The following is a 25,378-nucleotide window of genomic DNA, read 5'->3' as shown; positions in this document are numbered from 1 at the left end:
TTGAATACATAAAATGAACTTCAATTCCCTAGGCTTATTATGAATTTCACTCACTTTTTCTTTTGCAGTAAACTTTACTAAATCTAAGAGTTGCTTGTTACCTCAGCCTCTTTTTCTTCACTTCTTTGACCTCTTATTTGTGCCCCCATCTAAAATGCATTTTCATTATGCTGATAATCATTTTAAAGGTTTAACTACTGTGCTTAAACAAAGAGATGAACAATTATTTCATACAATATTATGTTGCTCTTTACTATTCCAGAATTTTAAGAATTAGAGGAAAAAAAAGTATATACGATACATACCACATCTACTAGTTGAGAGATTGCAAGACCAAACTTTATTTTTATTGTATCATTCAACCGTTCCACTGGACGAACCCATCTTTGATAGTCTTGAAATAAATGTCTAAACAAACGATCTTCACTTTTAGCAATAAAAGAAGGTTCAGATATGCCTATAGAAGAAAGGTATATTGTTAATATTGATTGATATTAATAGAGTATATCTGTGTTCCTATGTCCAAACAGCTACCGCTATGCTTATGCGGAATTAATTTTCTCATCTTATCCCCTTTTCTCTAGAAGCATGGTCAAGGTCTTGGAAGGAGCACTTTATAAAATTACCTGTTTTTCCTTAGTATCTCCATACGTCTATCACACCGCTGAAATCTAAGGCCCAAGAACATCAAAATAATTTTAGTAATAAAAAAGGCAAAATGCTCTTATATCACGTACCTGGTGCCACGTAATTATGGAAATCTAAAGCTAAAAGCTCGCCAAGATGAGGGAGTGAGGTTGTGTCACTCTAAACCAAGGTAGCACTTAATAACAGCACCTGCATCCCAGTTATACACGTCTTCAGCATATTGTAACTGACGAGGCCTTGCATAACTGGTGCTGTTTAAAACATCGTTATCTTCATGTTTTATAGGTTATTTCTTCTAATGTTTATGTGCTCATATCTGGGATGCATCAGCTTTGCAGTACTTCTACAAATGAACGTGGAAAAATCCTGTACTTTAACCACGTGCTAAACTATCTGTGTAACCTCTACCTATTCCAGTGTTACATTGACTAGAAAACATCTTTCTAGTCAAATAATAATATGCAGTCAGTTATTTCGTTTTCAGTTGCACGTCCCTTGAATCAGTAGAGATAACATTTTATTCTTACCTTTTTTGCCATAATCCCATTGCACATTCAATTGCAGCCATTCTGCGTCTGAAGATCACTTCCTCCTCAAGGAGGCATCAAAACAAGGTAGCTGCTAAACAAATGCTGTCATAAAATACAAATATTGACCTAACTTCATCTCAGATAGCGCCAATGCCTGTGAAACAGCTGAAGACTCCGGACCACCAGAAGATAAGCATCCAAGCAAGTTCTTTTACATAAGATAAAACTCCACTGAAACTGCCTCGACTATTCAGCAACCCATCTTCAGTATTAGCGAGCTTTCTTGGCTTGAAAGCTCTCCACACTTTCATGGCCAGCCTTGAACGAAGCAGGCCTATCACTTCTGCCTTTGTCCCAGCTTATTAACATTATATGCTACGATAAGCATCTGGCATTTTTATTCTTAGAGATTGAATCCACTGTGAGGCAGATGCGAACTAAAAGATTGCTGATGTTTACCTCCCATTTTATGTTTGCAGTAGACAGGAACAATTCCAAACTCAGTGAGAATACAAAACCAGGCTTTACAACCACCAGTCACGTACCCTCAAGTTTCTGTTCCCAAACCACCAGTCATGTACCCTCAAGTTTCTGTTCCCACCTTTCTCAGTGAGCCCTTCCCAAGAATCTTTATGCTGAAATTCTGAGTCTGCGACTTAAAGAAAATCTTAGCAAAAAATACGCTTGACAGCATTGTTTCCTATTGTTCTGTTACAAAATCCACGATACATTTTGATCAAGCAAAAAGTTATTTATTCATTACAAGGTGGCAAAGCGTACCTTGTTTAAATAGTGGAAATGTTGGCAATTTTCCTCTCAGTACAAAAGTATACTGCAGCAATGAGCACTACACATTGAAAACTATGTGGTCTGCACCAAAATGCAACAAAGGACCAAAAACAGGCCAAATGATCACCGAAAAGCTGCAACTATTTCTGTAAAATCTGAGCATAGCCACAAGGTTACGTAGTGAAAAATTTAGACACAGGACTTCAAAAGGGAATCTAGCATTAGAAGATACAGCTACCTTCTTTTCCGATCCAGAAATGGTAGTTACACCCTTTAGGTAACAAAAAGCATTAAAAAGCTAAAAAAGTCATTTCAATGCTTGGAGACTGATTGACAACCCGGAACAGCCAAAATTTTTGTGTTGCTTACCAAGAACTAGAAACTCCAAGTACTTATTTCATCTCCTGAGAGAAAGGAATACATGGCAGAGCTTTGAGAAAAAGCACTGTAGATGGAGAAACAGCAGGTAAAGAGCAGCCTGGACTAGAAAATAGATATGTAAATTGCCTCCGTCAAGCAACTGCTGTCTTTTACCTTAAAGAATTCAGTAAAACTGAATTTTACCAAGACATTCTCACACACATCAGCAGAAAAACTGCTACCCACATGCAAAGCTTAAGGTTTCTCCATTGTGAGAACTCATGCAAAACATAATATAACCTGAGTAACAGAGAAGGACAAACCTGGAGAAGGTATCAGGAGAGGACAAAAAGAGAAATCAGTTGCTAAGTAAACCAAGTGAAAGCAACTTTCAGTAGAGGCAGTGTGTAGGAGCCGAGTGAGGCTGCTACCTCCAGAAGGAGCACAAGCTGCACACATCCCCTGGAAGGGAACGGCTTCAAAAGGGTCTCCAACTCCCAGACAGGAGCCAGAGCAACCATCAGAAGATATGAATATATGCTCTAGACAAAGGTTTCTGCTACTCCCTGATGAGATTTAAACAGGCTGAAACCAGGGGTGAAAAAGACCTAACAATTATTCTAGTCAGTTTAAGGGATAGAGAAAACCAAACTAGAAAGATGTTAATCATCATCTCTTTTCTTAATGTAGATTTAAAATAGCATACCTTTATATCAATACATGGCATGACCTATCTAGAAATTATGTGCTCACTAAGCGTATCCACCTAAAAAAAGATATAGCAGAAATAGAAAAGCACCAGAGAAGGGCATAAAGAGATTAAAACCAGAGAGAGTCATCTGTATGAGGAGAGATTTAGAAGCCTAAAGATTATTTTGTTTGCAGAGGAGGTGAATTTAGTGAACATAACAGAAGTAGATAAAGTAGCGAAAGGTACATGCGGAAAGTCACTCATGCTGTTTAATCTTTCTCATAAGAGGGTAAAGTAAACAAAAGTAATAATTAAAAGCAGTATAAACAATTACTGTATGAAGTTTTTACCATAAATATTCAGTGAATCAGAGATTATTAGAAATTTAAGAGGACTAAAATTTTATAATCGTTTAGGATTACTAAATTGTCACTTATGTCAGGTAGCATTGTATTTGCATAGGATATCAGTTCGCATCATTTCAACACAATCTGCAAAATCCATCTCAGAATTTTATCAACAGCTTAATGGTTTCCGCTTGTTGCGGTTACTTGGCTAACACCATTTATGCCATTCATTTAAATGAACCTGAGCTAGACCTACATGGCGCAACCACCGCAGCGCAGACAACTAAGACGGACACAGAAGTTTTAGTCTCCTCCGTTCGTTGAGGCGCTCCTGCGACAGCAGTGGCCATTCTGCTGTGCAGAAGTGAGAGGCTGCATGTACGGATCCCGCGGGGGGAACGAACACCAGCTGCACTGTACAGCCCAACCGCATGAGAATCCCCTGCCTTCTTACGCACTGCAGATTCAGAGCAGGCCAGCACAACTACTATTATGGATCTTAACTGACTTTTCCATGAAATTTTACAGTAGGAGCAAAAGGAGAACGTAGCTTAAAGAACAGGATGAGCAGAAGAGGAGCAGCAAGATTCCTTTCCCCTCCAAATCCTGGCATACACTAACACACTGCTGAACTGTTCCTGTTGCATGCCAAATCAGGGCTTGGGTTTTTAAGACCACTGACCCTTCTGTTTCAGACTACAACTCTGTTTACACTATATTTCATTCACAAACACCTAGCAACCTATTGTTCTCGGAGATGCATTATCTGTGCATGTTCGACAGTGCAGCTTTTTTCTGTTCCAAGATTGTTGACACCTGAATTCTGTAACAGCAAAGAACTGATGAGCAACTTCTAGCTGATATACAAAAACGCTTAGGATGTAAGAATTGCTCCCGAAGACTATTCAAATCCAAGCTCGTAGGACATATATGCAGGAACAGAATGTTACACACAGTCACACACAGAAGTTATCTTCACAGCTACTGAGTTAAAGTATATTTATTTTTAATGAAGTCTTAGGTTCAACAAACCTGCATTAGACAGGCAATGTTTCCTGTAACTACAGAGCAAGCGTGTAGATTTGCCAAGTCCTGCTTTTCACAGATACTTAAATGAACGCTTCCTGAAGACACGACTTAATTTCTCTATTTCTGTATCCCTATTTCCTGAGTTATGAAGAGTTTTGTGTATATTTCAGCCTAATGTTTCACAGATACTTGGTTTATTTTATTAGCATGAATGACATTTCTCTTTTATAGTTACGACTCCACTTTTTTGGGGGCAGCGGGGAGGGGGGTACAATTTGAGAGTGGCTATGCAGCTGGGTATTCTTTCTCCGTTAATTAAACTAGAAGCAATGCAGAGGCAGAGTCGCACTTTCAGTTCCTGCGCTCCCACAAGATGACCTCTTGAACAGAAACACAGCATTTTCGGGGTACATCCTGTTTCCTCACGAAGCTTCTCTTCAGCACAGTATTTTTTTGTGTATGCTAAATGGGGATCATTCCCTTACTGCTTTTTCATACTTCCAAATATTTTTCAAACATTTTACACTGACCTACTGTATGTCTACGGATTTAATGAGTATATTGCTAAAAATATAGTTCCATCACATTTTGCTAACTTTTTTTGATATCTACACCTTTTCAAATTTCTGTTTATTCTGTTTATTAATAAACTAGGAAAAACTGGTACCTCACGGCCAATAATGAACAGCATATACCCAGGAGAACTTGTCACGAGGAGGCTGGAGATGGTAATAACATGGCTAAGAGTTGGCAAAAATACAATAGATCACCTCTATCTTTCCTTATTTAATAGGACCACACAGCTCACTCCTTATACAGACTGCATGTGTTTAATTATCTTTTTTATGTGCCTGTATGCTTTTAGGATTATAATAAAGCATGTACATGTTAAATTTACTTACTGGTGCTAGCAACAGCCTCCCCCCCCCAAAAAAAAAAAAAAAAAACAGAGAAAAACTGGTGGTCAGCAGAAAAAAGGTACAGAAGAAAGCTAGAGAGGAAAAAATACAGTTAATGCCTTAAGAGAGCAAAGTGGCTGGAGCGATTAGAGAAGAGCAGCGAGGGGTTAAAACCCATGACTAGCATGATTAGCAAACAAACATTCCAGAGTTCCAGTCTCACCCTAAATCCGATGAGGAAACATAATGGAAGCTCTCATCCCTGCGACTAGCTGACTGTACTACAATATTGAGGATCTGTAGCCTTTGACTGGCAACTCTAAGCAGGCCCATTCTTACATGGTTTTATTTTGCTTGGCATCAGGTAACTCCTGCAGCCTTAAGCACAGGTAGGTCTTCACTGATAAATCCCAGTAACAATTTTTACTTTATAATTTACACATGAAATTTTCCTCTGCTCACTCACTCTCAGTTTGATTCCATGTTCAGGAAAAAAACAATCCATCTAAATCACACGAGAAAACACTAACTGGCCAAAATCTGAAATCTGCAAAGTAGAGACAAATGTTTATGCACAAAAGACAGTAATAATTCTTTTTTTTTTTTTTTAAACTTCAAAGTAGTCAGAGCACACTTTTGCCAAAACAGTATGTGGAAAATGTTAATCACTTGACCCTAAACATTATTTCATTTAACATTTCAATCCCATCATTTTCCCCTAAACGTTAATAAGCTTTAATAAAAGCACTTTGGAAGAGCTATTAAAAAAAAAAAAAAAAAAAAAAGGAAGAGCAAGCATTACATTGGCCTCAAATACAGGAAGAGCATTAAAAATGTGTAAATGTATATTCATTCAGTTAACATCCTCAAGTCTAACCTCCACTACTGCTGCTAAGGGCAGGTCTTTTTAAAGGCTTCAGATAAACTGCAAAAAAGCTGTTCTTTCACAAAAGCTGCTTTTTACATTGATTCGTACTGCACCATTATGGAACAAAATTTCTCAGCACCTTAATATTATTTAGCAGCAAGTGTAAATTTAACATTCTGTGCTGCCAGCTTCTCAAGACACCGTAAGAAATTGCCCCCAAGCTATTTTTATAAAAGTTTTGTCAATAGTTCTCTCTGGAAGATAAGAGATGGTACCTAGTTAAAGGAAATATGAACATCGTCAAACCAAGTAAGTGATTTAAAAACAAGCTCTCCATATAAGAGCTATCAGCGAAATATATAGTGAGTGTTATAGCTAGGACGCTGTTCACCTCCATATTTAAGTAAACCGTTGTTTGCTTTTTTAAACAGGAGAGCATCATACTCCTTTCTCCAAAGGATAAACTCGACTTGAACTACATGTTCCCCTGCACTTTCTTAGATAGTGTTTAAGAATCACTTTCAGATTCCAGGTATAAGGCTGGCCCTTAAACTTTCAATGATGAAGTTCAAAGCATTTTCTAATTGGTATAATCAAGTGTTAATAATTTCAGGTTTTCCTTCAATCACTGCTTGGTGCATTTTGAGGTCCATGGGAGCAGGAGAGGGTCTCTTTTAGAAGCCTAATATTAAAATGTAGATTCAGAAGAAACATTATATTCCTAGAGAAGATGCTTAGAAAAATCAGATGATATCACTATAATGCAGCAGAACAATATTAAGGACTATAAACACAGCCAAATATCAGCACTTTACTGCTAACACCAGACTCTTTAATGGTGCATTATGGTAATATATAGACTGCTATTCAGTACACCTGCTTTCAGTATACTAGTATTTTTCTTGATACCATCCTGTAACTTTTAAAATGATACATTTTTACCTAACAAAAGAAGCACTTTGAAGACCAGAAGTGCAGTGGTAACAGGTAAATGTTACTCTAAGAGTTATCCAATGGCCGTTTTGAGAGAAAATACTTAACAGAAAGAAGTTTCTTTTCCATCTTTTGTACAAATTCTATCTTACTCTGCACTGAGCATCAGTGCTATTCCTCCTTTAAGTTTCTACTTTTTTTTTCCACAAACATATATCTAGTCACATCACAATATTTTGGTAGCTGGTGACGATTCTTTCTGCAAGTCCTATTTGTATTGCAGTAGACAGGAAAAAGTATTTATAATGAGATGATGTCAGTTTTAACTACAGAGCTCTCTCTAAGCTTCCCTTCGTATTATAAGGACTCTCCTCCCATTACTTAATTAAGCAGACGAGATATGTAATATATTAAATGACGTATAAAATAGAAGTTTTATTTCTGTACTGCCCCCACCTTAAAAGGATCAGGAGTCATACTTTCTGTACGATCTTAAGTTTTTCCTCCTACTTTTCCTTCTGTGTTTTAGCAGATGCCAAGAATCTAAACACTAACAGTTAAGAAAGAAGAAAACCACCCTTATCAGAAGAAATGCCCATAAGCTAAAACAGCATTACTAAAGCTGTCTGGTTTACTGGAAAAAGAAAATCAGAAAAGCCAGCTATAGCATTCTGTATTTCCTACAGTTCTCCCTCCCTCGTCCACAATTAAAAAAAAATTAAGCCAAACTCCACCCCTACAGCTACAAGCATGGAAAAGAAGGATCCTCCTGCCCGTTATTTATGGGTGGGTTTTTCTGCAAGGTTGTTTTGCCTTCTTTTGTTCAGAGGGTGTCTGGGGATTTCAAAGGTTGAGAGTAGGAAAATAACAGTTTTTATTTTCTATCACTGTGTACAAATACAGGCCTGGCAGCTGCTAGCTGCTGCAGGAACTTTGAGCGGTGTTGTCGTCGTCATTTTCAACTTCAGGGCTTTCAAGATATTGTGAGGATTCTTACCTTCTCTCTTACCTAGTGCATTAATCTCCTGCCAACCAACAGCAAAATGAAATGACATATTGCAGGTGTGGAACTGTCAAGGAGTTTGAACTGCAATACTGCTTAGAAGTTACAGATGCGAACAGAGGTACACAAGCTGCATGTAGTAAGGAAGATGCTTCTTAGATTCAACTCAAATTCAAAAGATTAACGTTTCCAGCTTGATAATTTTAAAGTATAATTAAACTAAAGCTTAGCATCAAGGGATAGTTATTCATCAAATCAACTGCCACGGAGGTTGCAACTAAGTTAATTCGTAGATATGAACAACTACAGATGGACATTTCCCTAGTCAGCCTTTAGACGAAGAGCTAGTCAGAGCAGCAGCCGTTCCTTCCTGACCACCCATACTACGCATTTCATTGTAAATGCAAATGGTACACCAAGCAGTATCCTTAACCTACAGCTTCATACATTTTACAGTGATGCTGTGGTCAGCAAGACTCTCCTGATTAACATCCACCTATAGCACTGCTGTGCCTTGCTGCAGATCTATAGCAATATTTCCTTAAGAGTTCATTCACACTAACATTTTCCACTCAGTTTTCAGTGGACACACTGATCCTTTTCCCTGCCCGACAGCTAGTGCAAGTGAAAAAACTGCCTCATGTCAGGCTGTCTGGAAGTGCGGACAGAGCCTCCATGTAAAAGCTGCAGTCACTCTGAAGTCGGTGGGACTTTTCCTGTTGCCTTCAACACAGCCAGGATTTTGTCATCTCTCTTCAGAGCACTTTTATACAGCATAGGACTCGCATAATTCTCACTGTCTGTGAACCTGCCAGTAAGCACAGGAGACGGACCACAAAGAGCACCGAGGAACGCCGAACGCAAGCAGCAAAAGCGGTGCGTATAGAAAGCGTGGATAGCGCAAGGAGGAGAAGGCAGCGCAAGCATGTAGAATCTTAGAAGAAGCAGCATTTATTCAGACGGATTTAACTTAGAGGGTATGCATCACAGAAGGAAACACAGATCGACAATTTACGTAAACACTTACGCAAATAAGACGCAGGCCTCGGGCTTTTGACAAGTTGCCAGCGCAGCCCTGGATGCTGCAGAAGTTGCGCCCCGGCGTTACCTTCTGCCCGCAGCAGCGTTCGGCTCATGCAGCTAGGCTCCAGCCTCAGCTGCACAAGGGCATGCGGGCCTCTGCCTCATCGAAATCAAACGCAGTGCAAGCAGAGCAGAAGTTGTTATGTTTTGGAACATAACAACATCTTGCTATCATAACAAAATCAGGTGTGATCATTCTGGAAAGTGTCAAATTGTGGAAGTCCTTTCTTCCTCAATTTCTCTATAAACCAACACAGACATTTCTCTACAAATCAACACTATTTTTTTCCCCTAAGAGTCTCCAAAGAAAGCTCAAAATATTTTAGGAGAAAAATCACAACAAACCCATCCTCCCTATTTACGTAGGAAGGTCTGAATAATTCTAATACATGAATTTCTCTTGATTCAATTCATATATTTCAATCTCACCTCTTGGTTTGAGACACACAGTACAGAATGACACCTAAATGCCCTCTTAAAATACAATCATATCGTACTTTGTCTTGTAAAATCAGAATTATCCAGAATAAATGGTTAGTTCACCTCCAGACTACTAACGGAAAGGGCAAATTCATTTTCAAGCACTTTCATGCAATCGTGAAAACAAAGTCACACATCCACACATTCACTTCTACTTCATTAAAAAGATTGTTGTGTCACATGCAAAACAACACCCCTAACAAAACTGTAGTCGTAAGAGACACTGATTCGGGATACTATTCCAGCTCACTCTACACTTCACAAATAGATAGCTATATATTTTTATGCTTTCTAAAAGTAAGTTTCGTTTTATTTTAGAACAAATAAATTGGGAAAGTTTTTGGAAAAGTTTTATCCATATATATATATATATATACACATATATATGAACAATTCTCACTGAGGGTAGAACCATTGGCTTGTGTCAAAAGACAAAATTTGGCTCACTTTGTGAATAACTCCATACACTGCCATATATACTATATAATATAGTATATATTATATACTAATATATATACACTAATATATATAACATATATTATGCTATATAATATAGCGTAATATTTTCACACGGTATATTCTTCTACCATGATGAAAAACACTACTTTTCCAAACACTGAGGCCATGGGCAATCTTGTAAATGATATCTAGCAATAACAGAGAAGTTTTTACAGACTGAATTAATAATAGAGTGTCAATACAATTTATGTTTCTTATAGGATATTTATGCTCATTTTTTGTAAATTTTGAGATAAGATTCCAAAAAAGCCAATTTCATTTTGAATTAATTCCCTTTGCATAAATATGGCACTGTTATATACTTAAAATGTTTTGCAAAACTCTTGGGAACACAGCCTTAAATTATGTAAAAGCAATGCTCTGAAAGAATTATTCATAAGTAAATCTTTGAAGGATCATTGATTTTGCTCCTTTAATCTTTGCGTAATTTTATAAACATTTTAGCTCCACATACTATTTTAGATCCCTCAACTCTAAAAGTTACATCCCGATTGAATTACGAGACCGGGTCTTCTGAGGCTAAAGAAATAAAGCATGACTAAACTAAAAAGCATGCTGCTATAAACTCACCAGAGCAGCATTTTCATGCTCAGCAAGATTCATAACACGGCACAGCAATTATTAAAATATGTTCTGTAGCCTTATCTCCAAACCGGCTGCAAACACAAAGCGCGCGCACCACACAGGTACCGTTGTATGTAGCTCGAGTACGGGAACGGAGCAAGAACTCAGACCTACGGTAGCGTGAAGTCTCAGGAGCGTTAGTTATTCATTTGAAAAGCGTAACGACTGCGCACGGGGATGCGCGGCAGCCAAGGCTGAGGAGCACCTGCGAAGCCCTAGTTCAAAAAAGGCATTTGTTTTTCCCTCTTCTGTGAAAGGGGTGAGCGTGTTTACCCACAGGCTCTGCAGGCGATGCCCCTGAAGAAAACAAAAAAGGGACAGAAATCCTCCCGTCTCTCCCCCACCGCTCGGCAAGGGCCAGAACCAGGTCTAACCTGCAAGTCGGACTTAGAAATTTCCGCCCGCTGTTGACAAAGTTGGTGGCACGCAAAGCCGGTGCCCTGTGTGGCGCAGCACCTAAACCGCGGGGGGGGGGGGGGGGGGGGGGAGAGGGGAGGGAGGGGATTTCCCCCGCAGGCAGCAGCTCGGGCTCCACAAACCGTTGCTGCAGGTGAGACGTACTTCGCTTCCCCCCGCGCCGCGGCCCGGCCCGAAGCCGCCGCGAGGCGCTTTACTCACCCGCGTGAGGGGCACGGCCGGCGGCGCGACCGGGCTCGCCGAGGAAGGGCGCGAAGAGGCAGGTGAGGAGGAGCAGGGGGCGGCCGCAGCGCAGCCCGGCCATGGCTGGGGCCGGGGCTGGGTCCCGGCTGCCTCGGCTCGGCTCGGCTCGGCTCGGCGCGGCGGAGGACGGGGCGGCGGCGGCGGCGGCGGCGGCGGGCGCCGCTCACTAACGGGAGGCGCCGGCCACGCCCCGCCGTGAGGGGGGCGGGTGGGGGCGAGAGGCGGGAAGGGCGCGCGCGGCGGGAGCCGTTGGAGCCGTTGGCGCGGGGAAGCGCGGTGGTCGCTGAGGCGGCTGGGCGCGGGCAGCGGCGGCGGCCGCTCCTCCCGGCCCCGCTCGGCGCTGCGTGGCGGGGGCAGGGGGTGCCGCGCCTCGGGCAGCCCTGTTAGCTGCCCTGTTACCCCCCCCCGCGCTGCCGGCAGGGCAAGGTGCGGCGGAGCGCGGCCCCGCTCCCACCGCCCTTCCCTCCCTCCCAGGTGCTGGGCTGGCGGCCGAGCCGCTGCCGCCACCACCTCCAGGCGGGTTTTCCGTCAGTCCCTGCGGCCACCGGGCAGACGTTGAGCAACGGCCGTCAGCCGGCCTGGGCCAAGGTTTGCTCGTGCCGGAGAAAGCCCGCCTCGGTCACCTTTCTTCTGAGCCGCGTGGCTGGGAGGGCGCCCGCCTCACCGGCTCTGAAGCGAACGAGAAGTTTCCTCAACTAATTTCTAACTTGCGCCCCGTTATTCCATTCTCCCGTTTCTGAATCTGAAGGGGAACTTTTCACTGAAATTAAATAAACTAAATGCAAGCTAAAAAGAGCTAGGATATTTCCACCTGTTATGTACATTTTATATATTATGTGTGCGTGTGTATATATATATAATATATATAAAAAATGAATGCTCAGTACAAAAAAGACTTTTTTCCCCCCCTGTATCAGGTAAGTAAAAAGCTGTTAGGAAAGAAAACCTGAAGTACACCAACTGCGAAATATAATAAGTGATTTTTCCTAAACCATCCTAATGTAAATGTACGTGCTCTTACAGAAAAGAGCAGCAACTGCCATTAAGCAATACCTTTTTTACATTTAAGTTACAGGTTGATAACATTTTTACATTTGCAGAGAGAAAAGAGTGGAAAGATGGGTTAAATGGCTTTATAGAAGGTTCATCAGCTGCCACATAAGAAGTGCTAGATACCAGATTCCCTGGAAAAAATGAACCTTATTCAACTCAGATCATTTTTAAAAAACTTTGTACCTTCCTAAAATTAGCTTTATGCAAAGTAGTAATTTCATTAAGCATATTGTCAATTATCGAAACTATTGATATCAAAGCATAGAATAAAAAAGCGCATCTGTGTACATCATGAAACCTTAAGACTCACAAGAGTACTCAAGCTTTTCAATCCCTCTTTACATTTTTAATGTTTTTCTTTATTGTCTTATCTTCTTGTAGCCATATTTAGATTGTGCATGTCTTTGCAAGACAATGCAGGCAGCACGCGCCAACTAAAAAAGGCTGCTTACACAGTAGTTTCTTCCAGCACACTTCTATTGTCACGTTATATTGATTAGAAGGCTCTGCAGTGAATGGGGTCATATTATATACTGAGAACCCATTTGTATACTGCATGCCCTCCACAATCAAAATGTGCAGTAAAGGATGCAGTGTTTGACTCCCATTTTGAAATCCTCAGCGCAGAGGCAGTGGTCAAACCAAGATTCCAGAGTAAATGAAAATATACCTTAGCCCTAAGCATGGCACCAAAAATTATATATATTTATTTTCCTTTGTGATACACTGGAGGTTTGGTATTTTCTGAGCGCTCCAAAAATTACTGGGCAACATTTGTACTGACATTCCAAATCTGTAGTTTTTGCAACTGGTCTACCACTGCACTGCACCTGGTATTCCTAACTTAAGGCTGCCATGTAAAAATCCGTATTTCCATTAACAGCCTACTACGTACATTACAGTAAATGCGTTTTAGAGCCATAATGCCTTGTTAACAGCTTTAAACATAGTTGCCACTCAAATGAGCAAGACAGCGAACTGGTTTTATTACATAACCATGAATTTGTTTGCAGATGGGTTTTAGCTGGGCAAAACAGACGCCGCAAGATATAAGAGCATTAAACTGTCTAGGTTACATGCCCAACATTTTGATAAATATTTTATGTAGTGTCATCTGGCACACATTGTGTTGTATTATAATCATTATAGAAAACAGCAGTTATAACTGAGAAACTATTTTTTCCTGCTGCTTTGAACTTGGAGCAGAAAGTTAACACTAACAGCAGCATGCTGAGTTTAATACTTATCATTCAGTGAAATCCTAAACAGTTACAAGTAATTTCTGGTATCTCTCATTAGGCCCTTCTCAGAAGTTGACATCAGAAGGCCTCACTGAAGTATCGTCGTGAATCTCTGGTAAATTGGCTGATGGCAGCTTTTACTGTGAAGAGTACTTTAACTTGAAAGCCAACTGCCAAATTAATCACAGATAAAAACAGCAAACTGCTCGGTTCTATTTGTAATGCTTTGAACATTTTCTGTGAAACTGAGTTTTCTCCAGATTAAAGCCAAGAGCTATATAACTAGTAAATGGCACTCTCAGTTCTTTCAGAAAAGTTATTTTAGCATCTTTCATGTTGTAATAGGAATAACTGCAATTAAAACTTGAAATGGAGGACATCTTTTACTACAAAAAAATATAATGGAGACTATTAATATTTTTAGAAATTGTCTTGCATATGCTTTAAAATCACATCAAGGAGAGTCTATTCTGAAGCTACAGCATTTTCTCTTGTATGAATTATGAGTGCATTAACTCCTTGGACTTAGATGTCTGGCTATACACTTAGCTGCATATCATCTGCGTATCATGTGTACTTTTGTGGTCTCTAAAACCATTGCATTTGATCACTTTGTCATCATTACTTTATTTATTCTCACAGCACAGTGAAAGAGGACTATTGTCCCTATTTCAGGATTGTTAACAGAAAGAATGAATAATTACATTGGGAATCCAGAACAAAACAGAAGTCTGAAATTGAACATATACAACTCCTTGGTTTATCATCTTAATTTGCACATGCTTTTACAACTTCATGCCAAGTAAAACTATTTGGGTGAACCAAGAAGTGCATCTAAAGTAATCTTTTGTCTTTCAGTGCACAGTACAGTAAGTCATATATGAAGTAGCCTTAGAAGTTAATTTGACTTTATTTGAACAGAGTATAATCATCTAGAGAACAAGCTGACTTTTTTCCTTTAACAATGACAGATGCAAGAGACAACACAGGTATTACTGGAGAAGCATTAGTTTCATTATATCTCTTAAACTACTTAGCATAACAAAATACATTACAGTTTATTAGGACAATTTATTTGTGACTACTTGTCCTAACAAGTTCTATCATGCACTCAAATGATATAAACTATCTAGACTTTAAATTTACTAACAACTTATTATGCAAGCAATTTCAAGTAAATAGTTATCTAATTTGAAAAATCTGTCACCTTCCACAGCACCACATGAAGTTCTGGTGTTAAAATAACATATAATCCACAGCAACAGCTAAATAGTTGAAATACTTATGTAACATATTATAAACTCTTCCCACTACATACACCAAAAATAAACATACAAAGAATAGGAAGATCATTTTGATTAGCAAAGACAACTCAAACATATCGCCAAAATCATTTTTCTGTTCTTACGACTTATCCCCAAGTTACTCCCAGAAAAGGCACAGGCAGTATGGTGTTTTTTTTTTTTGTTTCTTTTCTTTTGTTTTTTTTTTTTACACAAAGCTAGAAACTACACAATAGGCCTACGCAGTCAAACACTGCTCTATTCCTAGGAAAAACAGGTAAGAAACTTGAATTAGTGTAAGGATATCCCCATAAGAGTCTAGTCAATAAAAGATCTCCAGCATCTGTTTACTGTCCTAGGTTCAAATACAGCCAAGAATCAGAAAGTAAATCTAGTTTAGAACATTACTGTACATCTTAGATCTGAGTGCCAACTACTGTACAGCATATTGGAAGTGTTACAGTTACTTGTCTATTCCAAGGCAGTAGTGAGACTCTTCTCACAATAAACTAGTAATGGCACTCAGTGGAGTCAGCACTTTCTGAATTAAACTGGTAATTATTGTTCAGAGATTATACTCTTAAAATATTTCACAATATTCTTATTTTTTGTAAATAAAACCTTTACATAAAAATGTTTTGAAATGTAGCGTAATGACACAGCTTTTCACTATGTTTCCATACATAACGGAGTACAGATTAGAAAGATATTTAAACCATACCCGGGTTAGATTATTACAGTATCTGAAAGGCTCTCCTTTACCAGCAAATAATGCAGTGTTTGGCAAAGAAATACTATTGGTAATTCTTTAAACAAAACTCCAAACGTAATTGTTTTCCCCTCTTTAATTGTTAGAAACAGAATCATTTAAGAAAAAAATTTAGTAAATACATATCCTAAACTATCTAATAATACTTCTACCAGTACACTAAGCAGATTGCCTTGCATGATTTATATACATTGATGAACCCACACTTAACTGCTCTAATGGATTGCCAGAAGACAAGTATACAAAGCATTGCTGGAGTTTACCACATTTTCTTTCAAGTGATCTCTGACAAAGTTAAAAAAAAAAAAAAAAAGTCTGTTTTGGCACTGCTGATTTTAGGACATATTCCAAGCGCTTTACATAACAACCATCATCAATGATCTAGAAATCGGCAATAGGTGCTGATATATTGCATTCATAGTATAAAAAAAACAAAAGGAGATTGAGCACTTCTTAAATACATATAAAAACAGAGCTTGAGGTATTTAACGACCCTTTATAATGGAAATTAAAACTTGTTCATTGCATGTTGACTGCAACTACTCAGGCGCAAATAAAACTCACTGTAACTTGTATAACTATAAAATTTGACTACAGTCTAAGTACAGTACAAAGACTAAAGCAATTATTCTGCACCAAGACTTATAAAATTAACAAGCAGGGGCTGCAGCCTGCACAGAACCCGTGTCAGCTCACGCCACTGTCCACACAGAGATTACCAGTGAGCATGCTATGTCTATGCAAGCTGCAGCACAGACACCTCAAGTCAGATTCTTCTTCTCAACAGTGACTCTTACAGCAATGAGATCAAAAACGGGTTTTGTTGAGACTAAGGATAATTCCTGGCCATTTCGGCAAAGGACATTTTATCAGACAAAAGTGTCTGGGATAGATTATAATAAAATACAGTAGGCATTTACTCAGTTTCTTTAAGCGGTCATATTAAATCCTGTAAACATCAGATTTCTTCTGGGGTTAAAACAAAACAAAAAAAAAAACCAAAAACAACCAAAAAAACCCACTCTACAGTATAGACATTATCCAGGCTCAGTCACAAAGAGTGTGTCACAATCACCATTACCAGAATTTTAAAGTTCAACAGATAAAGCCTCTCAAATAAGAACCTGTCACTCAGGTGAGATTTGAGTTACCAAAAGCAGGTTGAAAAAGGGAGCAAGATAAATTTCAGTAACTTGCGTACATTACCGTTACTAATTCTAGATTCATTTTCCTCAGAACTAGAAGTTCATCTCAAAATCATAGCATGAATTATTTTGCATTCAGCAGAGGAACAGGGACAAACTGAACAAAAAATATTCAAATTTCTAGCTTATGTACAAATACTTTGATTTCCCAAGTCGTTAACTGGTTGGTTAGTTCTGACAGACAACAGTTTAGAAAAGGGAATTAAATTCCTTAGGGAAATATCAGCAACATTAAACTAAAGAATATAAAACACTCCTTTTTCCTTTCAGGATAAAATGCAAAATAGGCAACATGGCCTAAAAACATGCCAAAACATTTAACTTTTTGTATGACGACAAGAGTACTATACAGATAGCTTAACATTTTCATGTGGCCTTTGTAAAATGTCTTTCTAACTTGTGTGAATATAGCTAGTGTGATATGGCTAATTTCTTAGAAAACACATACACTCGTGAAAGGCTATGAAGAACTGAACATGTTTGCTACAGGACATGTTCAAAACACTACTGCTTTTAAGAATATCAGCTTGACATAGCCTGTTAAGAGAATGAAATCAGCCAAAATTAAAACTAGGCATGCCAGCACACTTTAATTCTGCATCTGTGAAAACATCTCACAAAGGATTTTCAGAACTTAGGAGCCCTTTTCACTACTTTAAAAGAAAAACCCACACATACACGTAAAATTCTAACAATTATAACGTCGTACTTCTTTACCAACTAGAGTATACCTTGTTTTAATACTTGAAAGCAATCAATTGCTTCAAGGTTGTACATATCCAGGTATTACTCAGGAAATAAAGACACCCATCGCTCTTCTTCTTAATTTTATTCCATAATAAAAAATAGAGACAAAAGAAATAGCGTGTTCAAGAATTAAAGCAATTATTGTTCAGTGTAAGGAGTGGTAAACTAATTATCTGAATGATGATTAAGGACCTGGCTCATCAAGAGTACTTCTTGGTCCTCCATGGCATATTTGTAGGCTTCTACGAAACAGAAATCCGGATTATCTTTTACTGAAGCAGGTCCTATACTATCTACAGAACTCTTGATTTCATATGCTATTTATCCTTTTCTTTTTGTTCTTTTTCCTTCTTTTCACGTTCAGCTTTTGCTTCTTCCTCCTCATGTTGTTTTATCAACTGTTCCACCTCCTTTTGCTTCAAAACCCTTATTACCGTCTTTCCGTTCTCTCTTGTCAATGTTGCAATTTCAACTGAAATATATGGAACACACAGCAGCATTATGTTTTTTTCCTTTTGACAGAATGATCATCAGAAGGGTAAGATTTGTTGTTAAAACTGACAACGAAGCAGAAGGTTCTTGTCCTGACTCCGCTTAAATAAAAAAGCTTGACTGGCGAGCCAGATGGCAGCAGTTCTCTTCTGCAGCAGCATGCACAACAGGCACGTTAATACCTCTCCAGCGATTCTTTTACCAGAGACTTAGCCAGTTCTGCTACCACACCAACGTAGCCTAACTGTGAACCCTAAGCTGTGGTCTAGCTTCTGCAGCAGACCAAGGCAGATCATCCTCAACTAAGTCATCTGTATAGCTGTTTGCAAGGTTAAAGCTAAGAGCTGGCATCTTCAAAAGCCACTCAAGTAGCTGATTTTTACATATTATTCTAGGGACGTGCCAACACTATGTCACTTGCAGGGGAAGAGCGGGGGGAACCATACAAAATCCAGTAAGCCACATGCAGTATATAGTTATTCAGTGCATCTTTTTTTAAGCAAAGGATGTTACCTCCTCTCATACTAAAGAAATGCTTACCTTTCTCTGCAGAGAGTTTGCTGACATCCATGGTTTTGTTTAGAACCTTAATGGCTAATGCAAGTGCAGTCTTTAAGGTCATTTCTCCTTCTTTGTAGTCTTGTTTTAGCATTGACACAGCTGCCTGTAAATGTCACAGAAAATTAAAACAATTTATTTGGGAAACCAACAAGTTGCTTTTCTGTCAGATAATATCAAAGCCATTGAGATGAGTAATACCAGTGTTGCTAGTTATCTATAAATCAACAATTGAGCTCGGTTAGTACAGTGCAATTTACATATTTCTGTTTTGCTTTACTTTTGAGAGGAAAAAAAACAGAACTTACAGCACTATTATTCCCAATGCATGTAGCTTTCCACCCTCCGTAATTTCCACTAGGATCACTTTGATAGAGCTGAAATCCATAATGCTTATCCCAGCCAATGTACAGCAATGAAACACCAAAAGGACGTTTTCCTGTTGAAAAGAATACTATTAGCGGTCTAAATTTAGTAACAAGATTGGTCATGAGTGACAGTTATTCTTTGATTTCCTTTTTCAAATCCATTCTTGTGAACTAGGATTTAACACTGTTCTGCACTTCTGTTACTTGAGATAAGCACTACTGTAAGTAGTTCTAGTGTTTTTTTTCCAAAGTCACGAGGAAAAAAAATCTGGCAGAGGTTTATTTCATTTAACCCTAATAACAGCTCATTTCTATCTCTACAAATGGAATTTATCATCTCAGGATTTTTATTCAAAATTTAGTTTTTAAAGTATGTAACTTAGCTTTTAAAGTATATAACTTGACAGCTTCCAAAGCAAGGTGCATTAAAAGGTCGTTCTTTCACACTACAGGTATATAAAATACCAGAAAGACCCTTTCATTAGAAATTTTTGTTGTAACACTTTTGCTATTATCAGAAAAAACATACAGTTAAGGAAGACTACTTATCATTTCTTAACATGCTGCTAGATCCACAGAAGCGTGTGTTTTTGTGTGTGCACGCCTTTTTTTTTTTTTTTTTTTTTTAAAGTATTACAATATTGACACACCCACACCTATAGCAGGAAGCTTTACTTTGTGATTTTGCTATTAAGATAGATGGGCCCAAAATTTTAAAGTGTTACATATCAAACTATTTTTGGCCAGTTTTTTTGAAGGCATTCACTAAATCCAAGACCATCCAAAGCAGTCTGTGCAACTGGCCTGAATCTCAGCCATCAACATCTCAGTGACTGAAAACCACCATCTTCACTAGCAAAACAGAAATTTATAACTAACCATCACTGTGTCCTCATCACTTAAATTTTCCTATTGTTTTTCTAGGTATAACATGTTACCAAAGAATTTTGCAGAACTGTGCAGAGGCTCAAATATTTCAAGTTATGTAACAGAATAATTCTTTAGAAATTCTTTAGACATTTAAAAGCGCAGTGTTTCACTGCACTTCATTACCTCCAAACTGTGTATAAGCCTGCTTGATGTCACATAGTGCTGTTACCAGTTGTTCACAAGGAATAGGCTCTTGGTATTGTAACAGATACCTAGTACGGAAAAGAAACCAATTTCCATAACTTCTTTCATTGAATTCATAATTCCAGTAAAGAACAGAAATACTACTAATAACAGCTCCATTCGATTTTTTTTAAGAATTAAAATGTAAATTCCAGAATGCCAAGCTGGTGCACACTTAAGTTGCCAGTATACTGTGATTCTAGTAAGCGGTTTGTATCTTCAGAAGAAGCTGTACTTTTACTCCAAGAAAGTGAGGGATCTAACATTCATTGTCTTCATGACAAGAGAAACAACTATGAGCTGGGTGGGAAAGAACAAGTCCCTAGCCACTGTTGCAAGACAATTCAATTACAAAACACACACCAATGTTATTTTGAAAGTCTCGATGACAAGCAGTCTTCATTTAATCATTTCACTTATCAATTTAAGAGACCAGGCTCAAATTCTTACTTTAGTATGACTAGCAAAGAGAAAAGAGATCTGTAACAACAGCTATAAAGCATAATAACCAAATTAAGATACAAAACTATAGGAAGAGACCCTTCCGCTTAAAAGCGAGACATTTTGCTGAAAAAATAAGAGCATTTAGTACCTTAGTATTATAACAGGGAGACAGACAGCAGTCAGCTCGGAGAAACAGACAGAGGTACTATGAACATCAAGAAATAGTTAAGAGCAGCTGCTTATAACTTAAACTCATGGAGTGACAAGACAGCTGTAAGTTTGTAAGAGTAACGAACCATCTTTTACACAGTCAAGCGTATACTCAACAAGAGGGAAACAAAAAAGTGGACTCTGCAGCCTTATATTCCACAAGGCTGATTACTCCTTATGGAATATAACGGTTCTACAAAAAACATTTCCACAATGGAAACCTGCTTATTTTAGAACCAGTCTTTGGCAATCCTATTTCATCCCAATGCAGGTGTTAAAGGGGTTCCTATGAAGGGGCACATTTCTAAATCAAAGCATCTCATCTCAGTTTTAACGTATTAACAATAACTATATTGAAATTTCAGCAGCGTAAAGCTTGTATGTAAGGCTTTAGTTGATGTAAAACAGATTACACTGCTTACTGTATCTGATAAATACACAGAGGAAAATAATACTGTCTACTGGATGAATGAAAACACATGGAAACTCAGAAATAAACTGTAGCCATCTAAATTGAGATTTAGCAGTGTAAAACACAGATTAACCATTCTTTCCTGCTTTCCATTTTCTTCAAAAACTCTCTAAATATATTTGCGTGTTTATTAAAATTGTTCTAATATTTCATAACATCTTCCCTGTAAGACTAGTATATAAAGCCTTATTCTATTCTCAGTATGCACAGTGTTATAATAATTATAAAATAGTAAGATTCTGCAGTTCGTCAACGAGTGTCTTGATACTTCCATTTAGCAAAAATACAAGTCCCTAAGTTTAAACCTCTTCAATCTAGCTGTTTTATTTCAAATAGCCTAACTCTACTAAGCGCATACTCATTTTAATTTAATACACAGAGCGAACTAAATGTGACCTCCCAGTCAAGTAAAACAACATGATTATCAGCAAACCTACCTCTGTGCAATCAGTCTCAGTTCATTTGTTAGAACATTGGCATCTGAAGTTATCCCGGCAACACTGCAAGCCATATCCCTGCAGTATAAGCATATAAGTTAACTGGATTGCTATCGATCTCCAAGAAATAGTCATGTCTTCATGCATTGTTTTAAGTAGAATAATTACTGTTAGGCTTTTCCGATCAAAACTAGACAGCTGCGATATAAAACAGGTTCATAAGCTCCTACCTGTAGGTTACACCACAAACATGTAACCATTTCGTAAGAGCAGACAGCAAAAGCAAGCGGGTCAGTATTTTAGTTATATGCGTGGTTCTGAGAAAAGGATTATGCCAGAGGCAAGCGAGTTCTAAATACTGACCAGATCCTGAGTATCTTCACAGAAGCCATTAGCTACACACAGAACCTAACTGGAGGCCACCCAACACAGCACATCAGATTATCAAAGAAGGCATACACTGCGTGATGGGCCTTCAGTGGAAGTTGCTGATTGACACACCACGTTCTTGTAACTAACTAATCTTGTAACTTAGTGACCTTGATTTGATTGTAAGAAAAGTAAGTGCTTTAGCTGAAAACAAGTCAAATACCTGGCTCTTAGTTTTCAGCAGAATATCCTTCCTTGTTTCATTAGCTTTTAATTTAACATCTCTTTTGCTGAATCTGAAGTTACCATAAAATATTCACTGTTCAGAAAAGATTCAAGAAAAATAACGCAGGTAATGGGCTAAAGTTCTAGGAGAGGGAACAGCTGGCCTAGGCAACCATTCCAGTGTATTGTTATTCAACCCCCTTGAAAATCAGTGCTTCCTACAGTTCTAGTTGCTTTCAAGACCAACGCAGAAGGGGAACGCTGACAGGATGAAAAGCTATTTATGTTCCACGTATATCTTACAGAAGGGCTGAAGCTCTCCTATGTGCAAGAGGACATAATCTGCAACACTGTTTGCTCTGATATCACAAATTTAACTTCTTTGAAAGGGTTAAAAACAGGGAGATGCAGCACCTCTGCCACAGTTGTGGCAAAGGAAGCAAAGGTGTGCTTCACCTCATCTATCTTACCTTCTGGCGGGGCGGGGCGGGGGCAATTAGAAAGGGATGCTTAGTCAATACAGCATGGGATTTTTTGTGTATCTTTCAGCTCCCCTCCCACAATATTTTGTAAAACTGGGAAGTTCCAATTTAATAGTGATGCAATTACACAGCCTAGATTATTCCACCTGGAAATTTCTCTTTAAAGGATGAAAAAAAAAAAAAAAAGTAATGCTTCCATTTTAGGAGAATTATTAAAATGAATAATGACAAATAATCACGCTTGTCAAAAACACAGAACAAAAGGAATACTAAACACTTAAAACCTGGTTCAATGATAAAAACGTGGGAACAACAACAGTATTTTATTACCAGCAACATCAGCGGACCCTGATTATCATTTCAACTTACTCATTAAGTTTGTATATTTTCTCTGAGAAAAAGACTTCATCAAGAAGCTTGTGAATGTTGCGTCTCTCTGCTGCTAGCAAAACACCATCATTTGCCAGAATTCCCAAGCAAGTACCTGCATGTCCAATTGCTTCCATGGCATATTCAACCTGATACAAGCGACCTAGGAGAGAATTTCAATTAGTAACATCAACAAAGTAACACTGAACAGGCCCAAACATACAAAGCAACTTAAACTAGTAAGAGTTTGACAGATGCTCACTGTGCAACCCAGGATTAGTTCTTCAGTCTGTTCCTAGCTGCTAGTCAGTTTACTTGTTGAAAAGGAAAAAGGAATCAGGGAAGAAAATCCACAAATTTGATGAAGTAGTACAGGGCACAGACAGTGTGGAAAAATGCATTCCTTCTACAGAAAATAATATTTAATCTAATAATAATCTGCAAAACTCTGCTGCAGTAGAATAAGATCGGTTTTCAATCATCAAAGACAGTATTTTGTGTGTGCTCAACCCTTACCAAGAGGTAATGCAAATAACTAGTAATCATCTCAATCATCGTTCCTATTCTGCTCCAAGAGCACCATTATGCTGAGTCCCCAATAACAACCGAATTAATATCCTTGCTCACTTTAGCTCCATATAAACAAATCCATGGAGCACCACTGTTTCTTATACTACATAAACGCTACTAACAGAATATAAATTCCATATCAATTAAGGGCCTAGTCAGTATTTAAGAGAACAAGTTGTCACTTCTCCCACCTTCTAAAAAGTACTGAACGAGCGCATGCCCTACTTAAGTTTTATGCTATTCTCCAGTTTGTTGACACTTTTGACCACTACTGACAAAAGAGGAAACACATACTGGACTTGTTGAGTCCACCTCATCCACGAAACAGGAAAGAATGGCTCGGAAGCACTCATTTCAGCATACGTGTATGCACAACAAGAATAAGTGTGATTGTACCAGCAGGATACTATAAATTTTCTAGGGGGAGCACAAAAAGCAGTAACATCCCTCCACTCAGAAGATGCATGCGAAAGATTTACTTAAGTTATTTCAAAAAGGGGTGAGATGGGATCTAGGTATAACTGTATACTCACTACTGGGGCACGTTCTCATTGTTTGAATTAGTACAAACACGTTCCAAAGTCTCCACTTTGGCTCTTGGCTCCCATACAAAACACGGTGCTACTCATAGCAGGTAAGCGTGATTTATGTAACTCACATAGGGAGTGAAACAACCAACCTTCAAACAAACGGCTTGTTATTTATTTTGGGGAGTAGGCTGGAACATTTAGAGTATTTAAACGGCAGGGTTTAAAAAAATACCTTCTGGAGAAAATATAGTAGTTCTGGAGTCATATCTTCGAGACTGTAAAAAGCAACAAGCCATTAGTTATCGCCGTTCTCCGGTCAGAGGATAACGTTTTGACCCACATCACATGACAACAATCACTCAGTGACTTCAGTTTGGGGCCTACGCGGTAAGAAGGCAACGCTGTTGCCACTACGCACCTGGATTCGGCCTCAGAACAGACCTACGGCTCGCAGCGCCACCCTTCCTCCGCCCCGCACCGGCCCGCCAGGGCCCACCCGAAACGGCCGCCTTAACGCACAGCGCCGCCGCCGCCACCCGCCCGCGGCCGTTAACGCGAAGCGCTCCCGCCGCCGGCGCGGCCACTCACCATGGTGCCCGAGGGGCGCGGCGAGGCCGCAGGGCAGCGGGCCTGCAAGACACGACAGCGCACGTTACCCCCTGCCGAGGGCCCCGGAGAGCCCGGCAGCGCCACCCGCCCCGCCCCGCCCCGCCCGGCCCGGCCCTCCCCGCCCGCCGCCGCAGTGCAGAGTCATCCCCGACCCGACCCGCCCCGGCCCGGCCCGGCGGGAGGCGAGGGCCTCGCCGCCCCCGCGGCACCAAGGGCCGCTCCCCCGAGCCCCCCCCCCCGCCCGCCCGCACTCACGGCGGGCCGGGCCGGGCCGGACCGGCGAGGGCAGGCGAGGCCCGTGCGGCGGGGAAGAGCCGGGCGCCGCGGCCGCTCCCACACCCTCGCCACCGATCCGGAAATGGCCGCCGC

At 39.5% G+C, this 25,378-nt stretch overlaps 2 protein-coding genes and 1 long non-coding RNA gene across 10 annotated transcripts in view; 1 reads left to right on the top strand and 2 right to left on the bottom strand.

Moving 5' to 3' along the window:
• The window catches only part of CHRNA5 (cholinergic receptor nicotinic alpha 5 subunit), a 20,476-nt gene extending 8,826 nt beyond the window's left edge, over positions 1-11,650 (bottom strand). Inside the window, exons 1-3 of one of the 7 annotated variants that reach the window (XM_068958150.1) lie at positions 11,422-11,542; positions 1,176-1,266; positions 306-457 (exon numbers count right to left, since the gene is read on the bottom strand). Coding sequence is in view for 1 of the 7 variants with exons in the window: in XM_068958147.1 (XP_068814248.1) it covers positions 306-457; positions 11,422-11,524 (255 nt within the window). In the remaining 6 variants the exon portion in view is untranslated. Of the gene's footprint in view, positions 1-305; positions 10,194-11,421 lie in introns of those variants that run through there. The other 6 variants (XM_068958152.1, XM_009681543.2, XM_068958147.1 and 3 more) reach the window with 6 other exon arrangements.
• LOC138068855 (uncharacterized) lies at positions 11,318-18,785 on the top strand. 2 transcript variants are annotated; one of them, XR_011143675.1, is made up of 3 exons: positions 11,318-11,483; positions 13,816-13,872; positions 18,284-18,785. It is a non-coding gene; the product is annotated as an uncharacterized lncRNA (long non-coding RNA). The 2 variants fall into 2 exon arrangements; XR_011143674.1 differs by lacking the exon at positions 18,284-18,785 and having other exon boundaries at positions 13,816-16,813.
• On the bottom strand, positions 17,829-25,378 carry PSMA4 (proteasome 20S subunit alpha 4). Its single transcript, XM_068958155.1, has 9 exons — positions 25,265-25,378; positions 24,989-25,030; positions 24,633-24,675; positions 23,301-23,463; positions 21,856-21,933; positions 20,233-20,321; positions 19,120-19,250; positions 18,794-18,917; positions 17,829-18,233 (listed from the first exon to the last, which is right to left on the bottom strand). The coding sequence occupies exons 2-9, from the start codon at positions 24,989-24,991 to the stop codon at positions 18,079-18,081; spliced, it is 786 nt and encodes a 261-aa protein (XP_068814256.1). The 5' UTR covers positions 24,992-25,030; positions 25,265-25,378; the 3' UTR covers positions 17,829-18,078.

Source organism: Struthio camelus, chromosome 12, assembly GCF_040807025.1.
Source record: "Struthio camelus isolate bStrCam1 chromosome 12, bStrCam1.hap1, whole genome shotgun sequence".
NCBI classification, from domain to species: domain Eukaryota; kingdom Metazoa; phylum Chordata; class Aves; order Struthioniformes; family Struthionidae; genus Struthio; species Struthio camelus.
This window is presented reverse-complemented; position numbering and strand designations above follow the sequence as displayed.

Coding starts and splice junctions, on each gene's coding strand:
- PSMA4 (XM_068958155.1), bottom strand. Junction 20,322..21,855: donor CTGAGACTGATTGCACAGAG/GTAGGTTTGCTG, acceptor TTTCCGTACTAG/GTATCTGTTACAATACCAAG. Junction 18,918..19,119: donor GCATTGGGAATAATAGTGCT/GTAAGTTCTGTT, acceptor TGACATTTACAG/GCAGCTGTGTCAATGCTAAA.